Genomic DNA, 19,995 nt, shown 5'->3' with positions numbered 1-19,995 from the left:
TTATAATAACAATGATTTTTCAGTCCTATAGAAATATATTTTAGGAGGATAACACAAAATTCATTAATTTCGTTTAGGTAATTTTATAAAAAAAATAATGGACATTTTAATGGAAAAGATTTTAGCCCACTATTAGTTTTTATTTTAAGAGTGTTCCAATCCCATTAAAATTGAAAATTTTTTTGGATAATTTATATGATCGTAATTCGAGTATAACTTAATTTAATTTCAAGTATAACCGAGTCAACTTTCACTTAATCAATCCAAACCAATAATTAAAACTTAAATGTTTAATTAAGTTAAGATCTTTTGAACTAATAATGTGATCGAATATAATTTAGTTCAATCTTCGTATTAAGCCAACTCCTAATTATTTTAAGATGATTAGTTTAAAAATATATAAAATAATTAATTAAATTTTGAATAACAAATGTGATTAAATTATTTAAGTAAAAGATTGGATATTTTCGAAAAAAAAATCCCAGAAAAAAAGGGTATCATTCTATAAAAAATAATAATAATAATAATAATTTTTGGGTAAAATACTAAAAAAATAATTGATGACACATAAAAATATAATTGCTATTCAACACTGGTGAATGAATGGTTTCTTTAAGAGAAAAAGAAAAAAAGAAAAAGAAAAATAATTAGTAACCCCCGAAGCTTCCATTTGTCCCCACCTTTTCCCGGGAGCGGCCGCTGCTCGTCTCTCTCCACTGCAGCACTGCATATACTATCCCCAAGCGTCGACCGAAAACGAAACTTGAACTGCAATCTGTCGGCACCAACAACCGCATTATATCCGCCACCGACCTCTCCCCAGAAGCCGAAGGAGGTCGGAGATCCAGAGAGGCGACGCCGACGCTGACGCTGCTCCCTACCTGCATCTCGGCTCACTTCTGATCGACCAGCCACTGTCTCCGGTGTCGATCCCGCATCTCCGCTTCGAGTTACGTTCTAGCTCCCACCTGTTGCCAAATCGGCCGGACTGAGTCGGATCTGAATTGGACGACCGGCAATGCTGGTCCAAGACAGGGCAACCCCCAAATCTTCCAAGCCCTCCTCCCCCCCTCTCATCCTCCCCTCTTCCCACCATGGCGACCACCGCCGCTTCGCCCCAGCCAAGAGCCTCGACTTCTCCACCTGGGCGTTCGACAACCTCTACAAGATCCTGGCCGTGTGCTTCCTCGCCGCCACGGTCGCGGCTCTTTTCTTCCTTCGGAGCGCCGGTGACACCGCTGCCCTACTCTGCTTCGATAAGACCCGTTCCGCTTCCTCCTCCACCGGGGGCGGCATCCCCTACCCCCGGATCTCGTGGAATTCCGTCCCCCCCATCAAGCCCCTCGATCCCTCCGCCTCGCCGTACGCCTCCTTCCGCTCCGACCGCTGGATCGTCGTTTCCGTCTCCACCTACCCAACCGACTCTCTCCGTGCTCTGGCTAGGACCAAGGGCTGGCAGCTCCTCGCCGTGGGCAACTCCGCCACGCCCTCCGACTGGTCCTTCAAAGGCGCCATCTTCCTCTCCCTGGACCAGCAGGCTCGGCTTGGCTTCCGGACCGTCGACTACCTTCCTTACAACTCTTATGTCCGCAAATCTATCGGGTACCTGTATGCCATCCAACATGGTGCCAAAGTCATCTTCGACGCGGACGACCGTGCCGAGGTCGTGGGTGGCGACCTCGGTAAGCACTTCGATCTGGACCTTGTGGGAGAGGCTGCCGCCCCCAAGCACCCTATCCTCCTTCAGTACAGTCATGCCGATCCTAACCGCACGGTCGTGAACCCTTACGTCCACTTCGGGCAGCGATCCGTGTGGCCGAGGGGGCTGCCGCTGGAAAATGTCGGGGAGGTTGAGCGCGAGGCGTTCTACACCGAGGTTTACAGTGGCCGGCAGTTCATCCAACAGGGCCTTTCCAATGGTCTCCCTGATGTGGATTCCGTTTTCTACTTCACACGCAAGTCCTCAGGTCTGGAGTCGTTCGACATACGTTTCGATGACGACGCCCCCAAGGTTGCCCTGCCACAGGGCATGATGGTGCCTGTCAACTCCTTCAACACCATCTTCCATGCGCAAGCATTCTGGGGACTTATGCTTCCGGTCTCTATAAGCTCAATGGCTTCAGATGTGCTCAGGGGCTACTGGGCACAGAGAATCCTGTGGGAGATTGGTGGATATGCGGCTGTCTACCCGCCGACCATCCAAAGGGTGGACAAGGCACAGTTGTACCCTTTCACAGAGGAGAAGGACCTCCATGTGAACGTTGGGCGTCTCATTAAGTTTTTGGTATCCTGGAGGTCGAAGAAACAGACACTGTTCGAGAAGATCTTGCATCTGAGTTATGCGATGGCAGAGGAAGGGTTTTGGACAGAGCAGGACTTACAGTTCACAGTTGCCTGGCTGCAAGACTTGCTTGCCATTGGATACCAGCAGCCGAGGCTGATGTCCTTGGAGTTGGACCGACCAAGAGCAAAAATTGGGCATGGAGATACACAGGAATTTATTCCCAAGAAGCTACCATCAGTGCACCTTGGGGTGGAGGAGGTTGGGACTGTAACTTCTGAGATTGGGAATCTCATGAGGTGGAGAAAGTACTTTGGAAATGTCGTTCTTATCATGTATTGCAGTGGCCCTGTGGATCGTACAGCTCTAGAGTGGAGATTGCTCTATGGTAGGATATTTAAAACAGTTATCATTCTATCAGAACAGAGAAACCCAGATCTCACAGTAGAATACGGCCAATTAGCTGAAGCATACAAGTGAGTTCTACTTGCTAGTTTTATCTTTATTTTTATTTAAATGAAAGCCAAACATCAATCTGCAATTTTCATCTTGCTGAGGACTTCATCTTACTGAACAATAGTGCCTTGCAATCATGTCTAGTGAACTCATTGATGGAATGACAGGAAACCCATTGGTTTTGTGTTAAATACATCCCATCGGGAGTTGTGAATTAATGGAACAAGAATTCTTCATTTGATACCTTTTGCCTGAAATGATGTGTGATCTTTGGATATTATTAGTATGACTGAGAAAACCAATTGTGGCCTGAAAATTGGATGACTTTAGATGACACATTTTTCCAAATAGATGCATTATGAAGCTTGGTTAGAACACAATAATCATGGTGATATGATCACAAGGCGCCACCTATGAGTGTTACAAATTTCACTTGTTGAATATAGATGATCTTATGCATGATTATTTTTGGGACAGTAGTTATATGCATAGGGTTACATTGTTGTAGTATGAACTGGATTAGTTTATTTTCACTAGTGTGTTTGGAACATCTCAGAATTGGATGCAAAAGACTTTTTGATGTAGATTATTATCAGTATTTTTGAACAATTGTTGAACTATAATTTAATTTGAACATCCTGCATGGCCTCAGTTATGGCTTACAATTGTACTTAGTGTTCTTCGATGTAAGCCTATGGTAATGACAAGAATGAGTGGGACTTTAAAAAAATGGTTGATTGTTGAATTCTGGGATATAAGCCTATGATAGTTCTTGTGAAGAATTATCGGTTTCACAAGGTTTGTAGCTTTTTCGCTTCATTTATTTTCTATTGAATACGTGGCTACATTCTCTGCCCTAGTTGGATCATGAGAATCTTTAACCACTTATAAGAAAGCCCCTACGTGTTGGTTGTGGTTGTGTCTGACAAAAGATTGACTGTTTGGCATTTTACAGCAAGTGTAAAGGTTATAAGTGCTGAAATGTAGATTGCTTGCTCATGGACAATTGAGGAGGTCGTTTGGTGATAGATATATTTCACGTAAATGGAGGCTCAGCGCTTTTGAATGATGGGCCAAATGTGTTTAATGATCGATAGCTACATTAAATGCTTGGGCCATGTGACTGATACACTAGGATGCTCTCACCAGTTGCCCCTAACTCCCAAGATTGAGTTGCTCCTGACTTGGGCAACATAGGATATTAAAGATGGTGTGTTGATCGAGGGCGACATGGTATGGTGTGTTGAGGCGACATCGCATGTGCATGGACGAGTACTCTTATTGTTTGCATGCCCCAACCAAGGGAGCATGACATGTTAGTTTCTCCATCCCGAGCGTGAGGGGATTAAATATCCTTATCTTCATCTTTGGTTCATTTCTACAAGAATATTGTAATCTTTTGTATTTGGCTCATTTATACTTCTTCTTAGCTAATATATATTGTTTACATTTTAAAATTTTCCAATCTTTACATCATGTATCTAGTCATAAAATTGTCTAAGATTTGTTATGAAAGAAGCAATGGGGCAGGACCAAGTAGACTTGTGGGACGTGATTCACTTGCGGTTGATGCAATCAAGGTTTAGGCCATTTAGGGTTTTGTTAGTCTGATTTAGTATAGATCTTTCTATTTCCCCACATGCAAGTGTTAGTTTCATATCTTTATTGATCGGCTGTCGTCACATGTTTGTTATTTTCTTTTAATATATTAATCACCCTGGCTTCTCAAACCAATTTATTATTATATGAGTTGCACTAGGGTCACGTTCTGAGTTGAATTTGACTCATTGATATAAAGCAAAAAGGTCAAGAGGCTTAAATGGGCTCGTTATAAGCTTCGGTTAGCTCAATTAGGAAAGTGCCAGATGTAGAGTTGCTCTATTATGATGACATGCTAATGGATTACAGCCAAAGTGTCTCACTTGTGGCAAAAAAGTGCAGTGTCACTGATCTCATTTTACAAAAGCAGTATCTTGATATGTGGTCACTTCACTGTTTTTTTTTTAACAAATAAAGTATGTAAATTGGTTGTGTCATCCTTCTTTCTTCTTATTTCTTTTTCCATCCTCTCTTAACCAAACCTATTTCTGTTCTCTTCTGTTTTCTCATTTGTTTTTAGAAATTAGAGCTTTTGCTTTGCAGCTGTAAGATGAACTCTTTTCTTTTCATTTGCAACCTCTCTGCTCTTGTTCCTAGCTTACCAGGGGATACATCCTATTAATTTGAGTTCTTTCTTTGGTACAGAATTTTTTTTACAATTGACGTATATTGCTCATTTGCTACTAAATATAATAAGTTTTAACTAGAATTTCTTTAATCTTTAATTTGGTTATTCTTTATAAATTATTAACCACAAGATGTTTCCAACAAATTGTACTTTGTTTGGGCACACGTCACAGTTCATAATATCCATCCCCTTTGTTCCCGATCTAAGCACCTTTTGAATTTTGTGGTTTCATATCTTGAAATTTATGTCATTGCATTATTCTCATTGAGGCACTGAAAATTGACTACTTAAATATCCAATATGACAAGGATTAAGGGAGATATGCCCCTTACAAGTTTGGAACAGGATTAATATCTATTCCATTCCATTGAAAATAGCAGAACAATTCTGTTTGAGTTTTTCTATCATAAACAGTCAGGGCCGGCTATTATAAACATTATAAGATTGTTAAAAATTTGGAACCTTTAATCAGAAAAATGATATGGAATTGTCTCTTGAAAAATCCAAATCACAAGTGTTGGGAAAGCCAAAATGGACTCTTCATGTATACCTGCTACTGTTACCAATTTCATTCTGGTAATGAGAAGTACTGGATGCCAGTTCTTAGCTTATATTCAATATATTCTTATTTTGGAACGTTTGTTTGTTGCACCTTGTTCTGTGTCCTGAGCCATCATGTATGCTCATCAAATAGGTACTTGCCCAAGGTGTTTAACAAATTTCAAGGTGCAGAAGGATTTCTGTTTCTCCAAGATGATATGATTCTTAACTATTGGAACCTACTTCAAGCTGACAAGGAAAAGCTGTGGATAACGAATAAGGCAATTACCTTTTTTGATTTGTTTTCTTGGTTACATTTTGTTGGTTTTCTTCTCAAATGATGCACTAAATGACTTGCTTTATCTACTTTCAGGTCCCTGAATCATGGGTTTCAGTTTCCACTGAGGGAAAGACTTCAGATTGGCATGTAAATCAAGGAACTTTAGTTAACCAAATTGTAGACAAATTCCCAGTTCATTTTCAGACCAGTTACAAACAGAGTACGACGGAAGGCAGGCTCATCATCTGTGGCAGTGAGATATTCTATGTTCCTCAGAGATTTGTTGGCGATTTCATTGACCTCGTAGAAATCATAGGGGATCAACGCATTCATCACAAAGTTGCGGTGCCAATGATTTTTCTGTCTATGGATGCACCGGAGAATTTTGATTCAAGTGCTCTTGCGACGGTGGTGTACAAAGCAGGCCTGTCGGCTAATGATTCTTTTGCGAGTTACTATACCGCCAATGTACCTGCCATTTATCCACTCAAGGTGCATCATGAGTATGATTTTGTGAAGCTAATAAGAGTTATGGCTTCAGGTGACCCTCTTCTGCAGGAACTGGTATGATAATGTATATTGATATTAGACCAAATCTACTTGAGTTTGCATGTTTCATCAGGTTCTCCACCTTCTGTAATCATCTTCTTTCTGTATGTTGTAATATTTTCATTTGAAAACAACATAGTCCTGCTCATTTCTTGATTCTGTAATTGTTAATCCAACAAGATAGAGGATGTTTTTGAGGTAATTGAGGTCCCATATATTCTGATTTAGCCTGGTTCAAACTCGGCAAATCATGTCTACTTGACTGTGAAAGTTGATGAATGACATATCTATGTACATATTAGATACATTAATAATGACATTTGAATTGCTAAATCGATTGCATCAGACTTCTATTTTGTATATGAATACTGTATGAAAACCCTAGTGAGTGCTAGTATGACTTCATCTCTTCCTTGAGAAGTTACCTTCTCATACTTCCCTATCCTATACCCTTCTCCAATAATGATTTCCTAATTATTCAAAACATGTCATTATTTTTTTTGAAACACATAAAGGGAAAAACATATCATAAATATTTTTATTTAATAAATTTGCATTTGGTCCCTTTTTTTCGGTACAATTTGTACTAAAAAAAATGTCAAATAACGGTGAAAATTATTGACACAGATATTTTCTTTTTAATTTATGTGCTCGTGATCACTTAGAATATTGAGAGAAGCTCAATTTTCATGTTACTACTACGACTGATCTCTACTTACTAATTTCTAATTAGTTTATCTTATTTTCTCTTATTTTAACTGACAACCGACCTCAATTTTTAATCGACCGTGGCCGGTCCGGTTCGTCTTTTCCTTGAAAAGTTGAGGCCGGGTCGAACCGGCTAAACGGTTCGGTGATCCGCCTGAGCCAACTGTTCGAACCGAAGCGGTCCTTTTAGAAGACATTTTAGTCTTTTCACGTAGAGACGAAACCGAGTCCACTGGTCTCGGAGCCGTCGTCCCTATCCCGCTCTCGTGACCGCCTACTCTCGCCGCCGCTCTCGTCGCTCCGTCAGTCCCTCTCCGGTTTCTTCTGAAAGCAAACGATCTTCTCTTTTACCATCCTCTTCAAAGTAGAGGAAACTACTAAGCTGTTTCAGCAATCTGTCCCTTTCTCTCATCTCTTCGATTCCGTGTTCGTCATTCCTCAAGTTTTTTCGTTTTCCTTTGATACTTCTGCTTTTTATTTCAGTCTAGTAGTTTTTGTAGGGTTACTTGTTCTTTAGTTTCCTTTATATTGTTTTCGGGTTGTTACTTTGGGGGTCGAAAAAGCTCTGTTTCTTGAAGAAGCCCTGTGCTCGGTGAATTGAAAGATCAACAAGGTCAACCCATCGAAAGTGGTAATTTTCTCTCTGAGTAATCTCTCTCTATATCAGGTTTATGAGAACCATTTCATTGTCTCGCCCTTTTGCAATTCAAGAGGTGAAAATTTAGTGTTAAAACAGGCACAGGTGAATAACTAAATAGGATAGAATGGCACCTTCAGCGGCTATTTTCTCTTCCGTCTTGTCCAATGCATTACTGTCGCCTATATGGGCATCTCGCTATTGGCGGAATGCTCTATTGCCCCCCGTAGCCCTTGCTAGCGTGCTAACCAGTGCCTCTAATCACAAGAATCATCACCGGAGTAGAAAAGAACACTGCTGGGTGGTGAGAAGAAAGGCCTCCATTGCCCACTCCTCGTTAGCAAAGGCGGTGACCACCACTGTGAGCAGTTCTCCAGCTCATGGGTAATTATTTTTTTCTCCTTGGCTAGTTTAATTTGCTCGGTCTTGGGGGTGCCTATTTGTGCCTTTTGAGCTCCATTTCTTGTGGTCTTTATCAGTTTCGCTCGGATTACATGGAAGCATTGGTTTTGTTTGTAATATTTACTAGTTCTTGCTATCACTTAAAAAGACTTTCCATAGTAAGCATCTCCTTGTAAGAAACATGAATCAAGCAGGAAGTTGGTTTGATTGATATTATTAGTTCATGAGAAGCATATTTTTAGTTTTTCTCTTCCTAATTGAAATTATTCTCCTTTAAGAATAGGTTAGTCCTTTTAAGTAATTGTATAGTTTTTTTCAGGTTCTCTTTATACTTAACTAGGCTCTCTTGTTGATGTGAATGGATACACATTGGCATGGATTGGTTCAATCTAATTAGAACCAATTTGGTCAAAACTCAGTAGAGTCAGTAGAATGAGTTTGGATGATCTATTTGATATTATAGGTATACAAGATGAGAAAAAGAAGTAACTGAGAAGTTTGTATTTTTTCACCTCTTTACGTTTTTTCTAGTTTATTTTTTCTCATTTGGTGCTTCTCTTTTACATAGTTTATAGCATTGTGTTTTTGTACCTTGATAAGTTTGAAGTCATTTATATGTTATCTGTCTACTTTAATAGACCATCCTTGATTCAGGTATCCAGAATACGATCGTTTGCTCCCTTGTCCATTTCAAAATGAGTCTCCAAGAGTTGAGCACCTTGTAGTCTTAGAAGGAGGACTTGTTCTTGATTGGATATCTAAAGCTTTGGATCTTCCTCCTTTGTAAGTGTATCTCCTTGTCTTATCTATTTAATATAAAGCATGTCAAGAAATAACTGATAACTAAGTTTTTGATTTTTAGTTTGGATATGTGTGTATGTTTCCAGTGAAATTAAAATGAGAAATAAATAACAAAAATCTGTTAGAAAAAGTTTCCTAGTAAGAGCTTCTCTTAAGAAGAAAAAAGTGCCTCTAACTAAAAATCAAGGGAACTAACTGGACAGCTATTACTGAGCAAGGTGCTTACAAGTTACAACCACTTGTGTATGTAGCCTACGAAGAGGTCATATGGAAGAAAACTTTCCTTTTCTATTAAATACATCATTCCAAGTATCCCATTAAAGAAGACCTGTAGAATTCTTCATGTATGACTCCTAATAGATGAATGATTTACTTGACCTATACTGGTTCGTATTACCGGTCCATACTGGTGTATCGACCAACTGTTGGTATGGTACATACCGAGCTGTACCGATACATGGTACACTAGGGTGAACTGATGTACCACTTGTACCGGTTCTCTATCGGACCGGTACATACCGCCCGTACTGAGCGGTATGCTTCGGTACATCAAACCTTACATATACTAATAAATAATTGTGGCAGCATACTAGTATTGTTGACTATTAACAGTGTCAAATAAAATGTGTATTGAATTACCAACAATGTTTTGATACAAATACAAGATAGCAACTTAAACTATTGATACTTAAAGTGTGTAAAGGAGGATTTATTCTTAGAACTTAGAAGCTTTTCAGACACCATGCAGTTGGAAAACCAACTGTTGTTAATGAAGATCAACTTATACTTTTCAGATTGTGTTTTGGAGCAACCCTCCAAAGTCGTAACTAAGCCTCTCTGCTTCAAAGGAAAGAGAATTCTTCAAAAGCTAATCCAAGTCTAATTGAAGGGAGAAGAAAGCTAAATTATGCTTAAAGTATAATTACCACGAGTTAAAACACCTATTTTTTCCAATAGGCATGCGTGTTTGTAGAAAGCTATATTTTAGTGTAATAACTAGTTGAAAAAAGAAGCCTTTTTAAATTATCATGCTGTTGCCGCCTAGCCTTAGCCAATTCTGTCTATGGGGGCTCTGCTCTATTATTTTATTTAGGGTAGACCAGGTATTTCATGGATGGCTTGACCCCTATGTCTGTTTTTGGGCTGGGAAAAAATTTTCCAAGTACTATTTGTAATTTTGTAGTCCTCTCCTAAATTTAGGATACCATCCAAGTATTGTAATTGGTTTTTTGGACTTTTTAAATCATCTTTGCTACTGTTTTTATTAGAATAGTACTCTATGACAGCCATTGCAGTGATCGTCACACTTCTACGAGGTCATACAAGGTCTAGCAGCCAATTTTGGTGTTTGGCTGGGTTTAGACTTTAGACCACCTCAAGTTCATGTCTGGGGTTCTTGTGCGGTGTGGTTTGTCTTAACATATAGCTTGAAGAAGGCACTGCGGTTGGATCTTCAAGAGTGAAAACTTCAGTACCCTGTAGAAGAACTAGTTTACCTCCTGTGACCAGGTGAGGGGATGAATAGAGCTATGTGCAATTTCCATCACAATAATGTTTTCCTTCCCTGACACCACAGTGAACACCATTTCATCAATCTCGGTCGATTGAGAGCACATTCATTTGGTGATCAGCACCTCCCAATGATGACGTGTAAACCCCTTCGATGAAAATTTTATTTTTAGAGTATACCAAAGAAGGAAATGTTCAGTATAGATTCTTGCTTAGCCCTTATAAATCATATAGTAACACCAACTATATTCTTAGTAACTGGTATCAGACACAATCTATTCATATGTATCTGTGTTCATTCTACATATTCATGTAGCTGGATGAAAGTAAAGATTACCAATTCCTCCAAAGAGTGGCATGACAGCTATATTATATTTCTTTGAATGAGGTTTTTTTTTTTTTGGCATTTTATAGTGTTCAGTCCTATTTTATCTAAACAAAAATATGTGGAGGATATTATGTATATTAGTACATTGAGCACTTCTGGAGAAAATTCATATAAAATAAGAGTTTCAAGGTTCAAATTATTAAGATATACCACATATAACCATCTTAAATACCGAAAGGTTCCTGCTTCTCAGGATTCCCTACTATTAGCTTATAAGTTCAGTTCCTATGATCAATCAGTGGACTGGTAGAATACAGGTAAGTTATGAATGAATAACTATATATAATAATTAATTTATAAAATTTGTAGGTGTCAAATTTGTTGTTTTCTTCTTTTTTTTTAATCAAATTCATTGTGCGATCATATCATGTGATCCAATCAAATTAATTTGTTCTCTTTTATCTTCCAAATGTCCTATATTGATCCGTATCCAAATGTTAAAAACCTTGATTTGGGTGAACATGAGAGATACATAATGTCATAGAGCTGAAGTTACCAAATTAATGATTGATTAGATCATCTGTAACATGTTATTTTTGGTCCCAAGTAAGAATCTGCAGGTTATGCATTTGAAATAGCTTTTGCTGATATGATGAAATAGGGAGCTGATGATTTAATTAGATATAATGCATGAAACACCCTTTACACAGATTACTGAATTTAATATGTCTCAGCACTTGCTAAGTAACTGTCATATTTTATATATGAAGGTTTGTTGCAGATCTTATCCATTTTGGGGCAGTGCATTATGCACTGGTCTGCCCAAAGCCGCCTCCAACTGCAACTCCCGAACAAATTCAAATCTATAAAGAAGTAACAGAGCCTTCAGTTTTGCAGAAGAGATCATCCATTAAGGGGAAAACTGTGAGAGAAGCCCAGAAAACTTTTAGAGTTGCTGATGCTAATCAATTTGTTGAAGCAGGAACTTACTTACGTGTGCATGTGCATCCAAAACGCTTCCCAAGGTAAACACTCTTGTTATCTGTGTTTCTGTAATAAAATTGAAGTTTTTGGAGACTATCTTATGTCTTTTACCTACAGTATCAGATGGGTGGTGTTCAATCCAGTGGTTTAGCTACCAGATAGTCTATGTTAGCATGACTCAATAGAGGGAATGTTCCACTGATTATGTTTTTCAACTCATATTTGCCATTTTTATTGACTTTATACTATAAATAGGTGCTATGAAATTGATTGGAAATCGAGAATCATAGCAGTTACCAGTACTTATGTCGTCCTCGACAAACCTGCTGCAACTTCAGTATGTAATTTATATCTTTTGTTATGAGTTCCTATACCTCTTACTCTTTTCTCTATCATATTTGTATCAATTCCATGTTATAAGTTTTTCATTTTGATGTGCACATGTTATAATTTTCCTATTTAGCTCGGGCCACATATCGGTTATCTGTCAAATCAGGAACTACCTGAAGTATGCCTGGTATTTAGAAACTTGGTAAAAATTTATAGAAGTTTTGTCAACCAACACAAGAAAGTTCACCTTAATTCTAATAGCTAGAATAATATATGATATAACTTAGTGCGACACAACTTGAAATGGTGAATATTTGTTCGAATTTGCCTCCTAAGTTTTTTTTAGGTATAAAAAAAGTTATTTAGAACTGAAGACCAGTGTTTGTTGTAAACCAGTAGCTATCAAATTGATTATTTCTGAAAAGGCACATTATAGATTTTACATCTAATCTTTTACAAAATATGTTCAGAAGTATACTAGAAACTATACAAGCAGAGTGAGTGTCTGAATTTTGTTAGACATAAAGGTTTTAGTTCTAATAGTGTGCCATTAGACATAAAGCAAGTACCGGGTTTTGAGTGCCGTTGGTAATATACGGGTGCAAGTTTGTTGTTTCTATGAAGTGTCCAGTTTGTTACTTGAAAGACTATTGTTGGAAGGGCAAATCCATAATTTTTAATTTTAAGTTGCTAGCCAATATTGATTATATTGAAATTGCATTAGACCCTTCTGGTGAATTGTGATTGATAAGCTTTTATCAGTTGTAGCATATTATAGTTAGCTTTTCCAGTATTATTCCACATGCTTTGATTGTCCTCCAGTTGATCGTGCTTTTACCATATCGTAGAGTACTTTGCATTGATATTACTAAGTAAAACCACAATTAAATTACTCGAAGTTTAAAATTTTGACCATACCAATTGATATGAACTGGTATTTATTGGTCTAACCAAATACCGGTATTGGAACATATAGTTTGTTCAAAATATCTGGTAATTTCATTTTTTTTCTATGAAGTGGTTGTCTATTCTTCGTTCATCCTTATTTTGGCTGGCCTTGTTCATCGTTTAATCCAATACCTCATGTTTCTTTATTTAAAGAGAATTTATCAACTTTGTGAATTAGGAACCTCAGTCACTTTTCACCTATCTCCGATTTTTTATGTAGTTTACAAATTTATTAGGGTTGTTGAGAAAGGTCAAAAGAGATGGTTGGACAAGAAGTCGTAGTTAGCTTTTTTAAATGTGATATTAAGATAGATTCATATTGATAGTTGAAGTGTCTTGAATTGGGAGCATGAAGAAAACTACCAGAAGTGATTATTATTTTGTATGCAAATCTAGTTTAAATTATTTTTTAGGGGGTTATTAACTTTTCTTATGGACTTCTTGCTGAATAGTTGATATTTTTTTTCTCACTTTTATCAATGACTCGTTCTAGCTAGTTGAAGGTGGTCATTTAGCTATGAGGCCTATAACATTTTTTTTCTGGGGAGGTTGGGCACAAAGGGGGAGCTATTCCCATAATTTTCTAATTTTTTAAGATAAGGAAAAGAAGAGGAGAAAAAGGAGAGGACATAAGAAAAGAAAGAAGAACGCAAAAGTACATAGGAAAACTAGGGAAAGAAGGAAATATCTAACTCTTCTAGCTGAACATTGCATGTAATGTTCAAGCTTTTTGTCCACTAGTCTAAGCCAAGAAAATATATGTAAAAAAGGGACGGTTTAGTGGACAAGTCCTTGTCATTGTAGGTTTGGAAAAGGTCTATAGACGTAGCCTTACTCTGCAATCAGAGTGGCTATTTCAGATTCGAAATCCATTCACCCAGGTTGCAAAGGAGAAATCTTGATGTGGCATAAGGTTATTCCCCTCTATGAAGCGAATACATGAAGCCCATCTGTATTATGTTCATCTAAGCTTTAAATATAAGAGTCGTGGCGGAACTTATTACATTTAACAAAGTTGATGTCCTTGGCTACAACTTGTACATAATGACATCGGCTAGTTCAAGATGATTGTAACACCAGTTGAGTATAATGGAAGTTCACTCATGACTCAGCAGTGTTAAAAGGTCAGAATGGAATAATGGAGGTGTTGGAAGGCTTTTAGGAGTTGAATTCTTCTGTTCTGTACTGAGATATAAACAGACAGATTTTCTTTTGTATGCAACTTTTTCTCAATTGTTTTGACATCTATATTCCATGATTTTTCTTGTTAATAAATAAGTTTTGTATAACAAACACAAATGTGTAACTCTGTGTTTAGGTAGGAGGAACAATAGATAACATCGAAGAATGCTGTGCAATGTTTGCTTCTCGTGCTTTAGGCTTTGAGACTCCTCTGAGGACCACCCATCAGATAGACAACTGTACAGAGGGCTGGTCAGTTTTTTACTTATTACTGAAGTACATTTCTGACGATGTATATGTGGCTAATGACTTCAAATCCTGATTCTGCAGTGTTGTATTGGCTAGAACAAAGGACTTTTGCTCTGAATTTCATGGAATGATCAGGGTATGTCTTTAAATATGTAACCGATTGTATATTTAACAGTATGCCATCCAATTCTTGTTTGATATCAACTCCAGAATCCTATCAGACTGGTATGCACCAGTTGATATGGTGCCAATACTGGTCAAAACACACCAAAATGATGTTAGTAAAATTATTCAATGTTGATATTGTGTTGGTGTACCATTTTAATCGTTACCCATCAGAAGTGGTATTGTACAGTCAATTTAAAATATTAAAATTTTGCAACAGTCTGCCATGACATAATTTATCATATGTAGATTTTATGCATCTCACTGAGTATTATGTGATGAACTTTGATTTTTGATACAGGAAAAAAGGGTGAAAAAATTGTATCTTGCTCTTGCTGCTGCACCTGTACCTGTTGGAATAATTACCCATTACATGCGTCCAGTGAATACTGCTCCAAGATTAGTTTCAGAAGGTAATGTCAGGTTTGATCTTTAATCTTTAGATCATTTCATTTTCTGATAGGGAACCTGCAGACTGCAGTAGTTAACTAAGATTGAGCATCCTGTCTCATTATACCTATAGATGTGTATAAGTTTGCATGTATACTATAAAGAGGGTTGAAAATTCGACACCGTCATGTAACTCTGATGGAAATGACCCACATCACCCAAAAGACTTGCAACTCCTATTTTTTGCAGGTTCCTTTACAAAGCTTCAAGCGGAGACCTGAAAGAAATAGAAGCAGTTTATAACTATGAATTTGTATTATGATTAAAATTATGGTTTACAAGATAGAAGCCAGCTAGAATGCAGTCTACATGGATCTCAAATTATCAATGTTGATTTATGATTCTCAAAACAAATCAAACCTGTCCATGCAGTCCAAAATCATATTGTTCAACAAACCAGTCAAAACTAAACACTTAAAATGACCTTTGAGGACTTTAATAAGCTGAACAGAGCCACATGCTTGAGAGTATGTTGGTGTCAACTCAAGCCAGTATACATTCGCTATATATGCCTCCACCAAATTTTTTTAAAAAAATCCCTTATTCTTTTATGTGATTACTGTCTACTACGTCTATAAATATATTGTTTCTATTTTTTTCCTTCTCACACCCAAATGCCTGTGGTACACATGATCACATCAGCCACACTTGGCACACTCTGTTACTGTGGGTGCATGCATCTAGTAAATTATTGATTAGCATTCTTCACTTGGTTAGTTTTCTAGGACAAAAATAATATGTTGATCAAAATTTCTCGCAAAAGCCAAATTTACTTTGTACAATGGCTTGTAAATGGTGTTTATAGTAAATGGTCTGTGGCAAGGTTTTGTATTATCGGTTGGTATAGTTTGTACCAATCGGTATTTACTTGTCCAAGCAAGGACCGGTAGCAGACTATACGGTTTGGTATGATGGTTTGACACTAGTAGATATAAATTTTTTTTTTTTTCTGTTGGCACCAGGCTATACAGGTCAGTATACAACTTAGTACACTAGTGCCATAGTGATCCAGTAGATTACCGAAACCTGGATTAAGATTTAAAACCTTAGCATGTGATATACATTAGTTTTTTCTTAAATTCCAACCAGATATAAATGGCTTTAATTTTTCCACAGGGAAGATGCTAGGATGGTTTTTTTTGAATGGTGATTTTTTTTTTAGTTTTGCACAAATAAGCTTTCATCTACCACTATGTTTTTTCTAATTTATCTTATGGAATCTCAACAGGATTTTCTATTATATAGATCTAGTTGTTTTTGAAGATCATAACAAGTATCAAAAGCATTATGAAATAGAAACATGAGATACTTATGTTGCATTTTTTTTATTTACAAATCATGCTGTCATTTTTTGATAATTGAGATTAAATTGATTATGAAATTTTCATTATTGTAGATATCATCGGTGGATGGCATCTCTGTCAACTGGAAGTTTTGGAATGCAAGGAGGTTATGTGGCCTGCTGCTAAAGTTATGGAAACCCATAATGTTGAAGATTGTGGGTGGCCCTTTAAAAAAGTTGCCTATGAATGTAAAATCAATCTTTTGACTGGTAAAACTCATCAGGTACTTTGATTTACTTACGGTATTGATATATAGATCAAGGCTATGACAAATGTTAATCTTATAGTTAAATGTATTAGACTGGGTCCTAGCCTTTAGTTATCAGAGGTAAAACAGCTTTTGTGGAGGTTAGTGTGAGATTTATTATATCACTTATCGAAGTGTGCTCTCACATGAGAATGAGTATTAAACGTGTGGGACCTTTTCAAGGATGCATATGAAGCATAGGTTCTACAAAAATAGAAGTTTTCAAATGCCTGATTCATCAAAGGAAACAAAAAGATGTATCCTAGGAGCATGATAGAGCATCCTTGTCGCAATATTACTTTGATCTTTCTCCACATACTGTTAGACAATAATATATTGTTTGATGATTGATTGTGTTTGATACAGATCAGAGCACAGTTTTCCGCCATTGGTGCGCCTATTGTGGGGGACTCGATGTACATCCCATCTGTTATGGCCAAAACGGCTAATCCTTCAATCAACCCATTTGATAGAAAATGGAAGGAATATGCTACTGAGGATGAGAAGATGGCAGCTATAGAACAATGGATCGCACAGCATGGGAAAGAACCTTATGCAGCTATAGGTCTTCAGGCTTCCCATATCTCATGGGATGATGGTAATTGTTCTTACGAGGCTGGTGCGCCATGGTGGAGATCAACAGACCAATAAACTACCCCAATATATCGCATGGTAACTTATCATCGAGATGAGATTCGAGCATCTTCAGGGATGGTAGAACCAATAGCTTTTGATGGTCCTCCATATATGATGGTGCAGTTTAAGCAGAGAATGTCAAACGTTGATATCTTTTTTGCAAGGAAGTCCAAAAAAAAAAGTCTCCAAGTGGTCTATGCTTGTATTTGTAACAATCTACAATTGAATTTTGTGACAAGTTCTTTTCTTCTAGCTGCATTAGTATTGGCCATTCACCAGATTGACAGTCGTATGAAATAGTTTTCCTTGGATAATTTATGCGGTTGCAAATCTGATATGTTCATCTGTGTTGTTCTCATCTTATTGTTAAGCAGACATGTCAGTGAGTTGTTTCTTTGAATTCACGGTGGAGCTAAGTAGCAATTCCTATGTATGCTACGGAACCGATTCGAATTGGAGTTCAACTCGGTCGGGCTCAGTTCAAGTCAAATTACAGTGAATCAGACAGAGTTGAACCGAACCAAATCTTCACTGAACCGGTTCAAGTCGGATGAGGAAAGCAGCCTCACCTGCGTCGTCGACCACCCGTGCACAACCGCCGGCATCCTCGCCGCTTCCTGTCATTGTGATCGACTGGGGGTGTCAAGTGGCTGCGACACATCCTCTCTCGCCTACGTAATGCACGACGACAAGGAACGATCGAGAAAGGTGAGGAGCAATCGGACCATCTTCTTCCCCGCTCGCGGACATGACTCATTGCCTTCCCTCGCTCCTATATAAATGGAGTTTCAAGGAACAGTGGAGGAAGGTGTGAGGAAGAAGAGGTAAGAAGAGATAGATCTCCCACTACTCCAGCCCCATCTAACCAAAGCTGGGTATGGGTATGGGTATGGGTATGGGTATGGCCAACTTTTGGTCAATTGGGGTAATTTTGAAATTTTGATAGTACTTTATTCATGTGCATATCCAATCCAATAAAGCACTTTTGAACTTTGATATTTGTTTCATATGACACTACACTATGGTTGATTCTCTACCTATGAACCCACTTGAGTATGAGATAAACTTATAGGGAATAATTCATTATATAAGGTTGTGATCAATTAAAATCAAGATGCATAATAAGGTTATAACATATTTTTCACTTAAAAAGAAATCTAATGTTATTGTATTACTTAAAAAAAAATTCAAAGTAAAAAAAATGGAGCTCTTATGTTGATGAAAGCTAAAAATAAAAACTAGCTCTATATAGTTCAAGTCTCAACAATAATAGGAGAAGTTGTCTTTGAATCCTCTCTCTTGTACAAAGACTAAAGTTTATTAGGCGATATAAAGTTATCAAAATTATAACAATGTGAGCACTATATTTTTAGAAAACAATATAAGTTTTTTTTTCCTCTGATCAATATCACATAAAGAGAATTCTTAACTACACCCACTCAGAGGCGTCATCATTAACGACTTCTCAAAAAAAGGTATGGATATATTTTGTTAAGCACGTGATGTCTTTCATAAATTTCAAATATGAAAAAATATGTTGAAGAAATAAATTTGGAGGTATATTTGAATAATAAAAATCTAGAATTTTATAGTATCTAATTTAATAATTAGCATGGGAAGGAATTATTTATCACTGTATAGTGTCTCACACTTCAGAATAGAATGACCTAACGAAAAGGATAAACTATATCATTTTGGAAAGGGTGAGGTCTATGATTTCAAATGCTAAACTTTTGGAGTCATTCCCGGCTGAGACAGCATTGACCATATGATACTTGACAAATAAATTGTTATCATTTATCATTGAGTACACGATAAGAGGAGTGGAGTGGAACCCCCGCCTCTTATTCACATTTAAATTTTTTTTAAGTATTAAGTATATGCTAAGGTGAACAATAATAAACTAGAACTTAAGTCAAAATATTATATTTTCTTAGGTTATTTCTTAGGGATAAAAGGCTCCAAAGTCTGATGATATCAACCAGTTGATCATAATTCTGTCAAAGATCCTTAAACTATTCATAGAGAATCAATGACAAGAGCTAAAGCTAAAAAGATGAAAGAAGCATTAATTTGTTTATTGGAAGGAGTAAGTTAGTCAAAAGTCGGTCGAGGTTCTATGGATGCAAGAAGATCATAAAATAATCAACGTGATTCAAATAAGTCCAAATCATGAAAAGAAAGCTCAACTTTAGGAGAGTGATGAATTTTAGCCCATTTTGAAGAATAAAAGTTATTCAGTCATGTTAGATCATATTAAAAATTATGAGCTTATTCATCTACATTCAACTATTCAAATAAGTTCAAGAAAAATTCATGAATGATCTAGAATTGGGAAGATGAATATTATTTAATATATTTAATGGATTCATTGTCTCAGTGCTTATCCTTTGTACTATATAAAAAAGGTTGACTCTCTTTGTAATCAAACAATTCAGAAGTATAATCATCTTTCAATGGTAAGTGTTTTGTTTTTAAGTTTTTGCATGAACTTTAAAATTTATCAAACTTTTTGCGTTTAAAACTCAAAAAGCTTTGTTTTTCCTTTCAACTTATCAAACTTTTTAGTTAATGACCTTTCAAGGGAATCAAAATATTGTTCTAATTATTTCATCAATTTTTTATTGATAAAGTGATTATAATAGTTTCTATTACTTTAATCTTGAACGATCCGTCTTATTTCAATTCATTAAAGGATATTAATTTGTATTTCATATGTATCAAAGCTCTTTAGATATCGGGG

General features: G+C 36.9%; 2 protein-coding genes across 2 annotated transcripts; both read left to right on the top strand.

The window, feature by feature from the left end:
- Window positions 1-698: 698 nt before the first annotated feature.
- Window positions 699-6,560, top strand: LOC103995927 (probable glycosyltransferase STELLO1). Its single transcript, XM_009416674.3, has 3 exons — window positions 699-2,757; window positions 5,659-5,785; window positions 5,878-6,560. The coding sequence occupies exons 1-3, from the start codon at window positions 1,019-1,021 to the stop codon at window positions 6,352-6,354; spliced, it is 2,343 nt and encodes a 780-aa protein (XP_009414949.2). The 5' UTR covers window positions 699-1,018; the 3' UTR covers window positions 6,355-6,560.
- Window positions 6,561-7,257: 697 nt separating this feature from the next.
- LOC103995928 (RNA pseudouridine synthase 6, chloroplastic) lies at window positions 7,258-17,504 on the top strand. The gene is made up of 10 exons (XM_009416675.3): window positions 7,258-7,672; window positions 7,778-8,062; window positions 8,735-8,863; window positions 11,489-11,743; window positions 11,958-12,039; window positions 14,299-14,414; window positions 14,493-14,547; window positions 14,878-14,989; window positions 16,423-16,592; window positions 16,983-17,504. Exons 2-10 carry the CDS (start codon window positions 7,806-7,808, stop codon window positions 17,265-17,267), a joined length of 1,461 nt encoding a protein of 486 aa, XP_009414950.2. The 5' UTR covers window positions 7,258-7,672; window positions 7,778-7,805; the 3' UTR covers window positions 17,268-17,504.
- Window positions 17,505-19,995: the final 2,491 nt, after the last annotated feature.

This window comes from Musa acuminata, chromosome BXJ1-8 (genome assembly GCF_036884655.1).
Source record: "Musa acuminata AAA Group cultivar baxijiao chromosome BXJ1-8, Cavendish_Baxijiao_AAA, whole genome shotgun sequence".
Lineage (NCBI taxonomy): Eukaryota > Viridiplantae > Streptophyta > Magnoliopsida > Zingiberales > Musaceae > Musa > Musa acuminata.
Note: the sequence above shows the minus strand (reverse complement) of the source record. Positions and strands in the feature narration are given on the sequence as shown.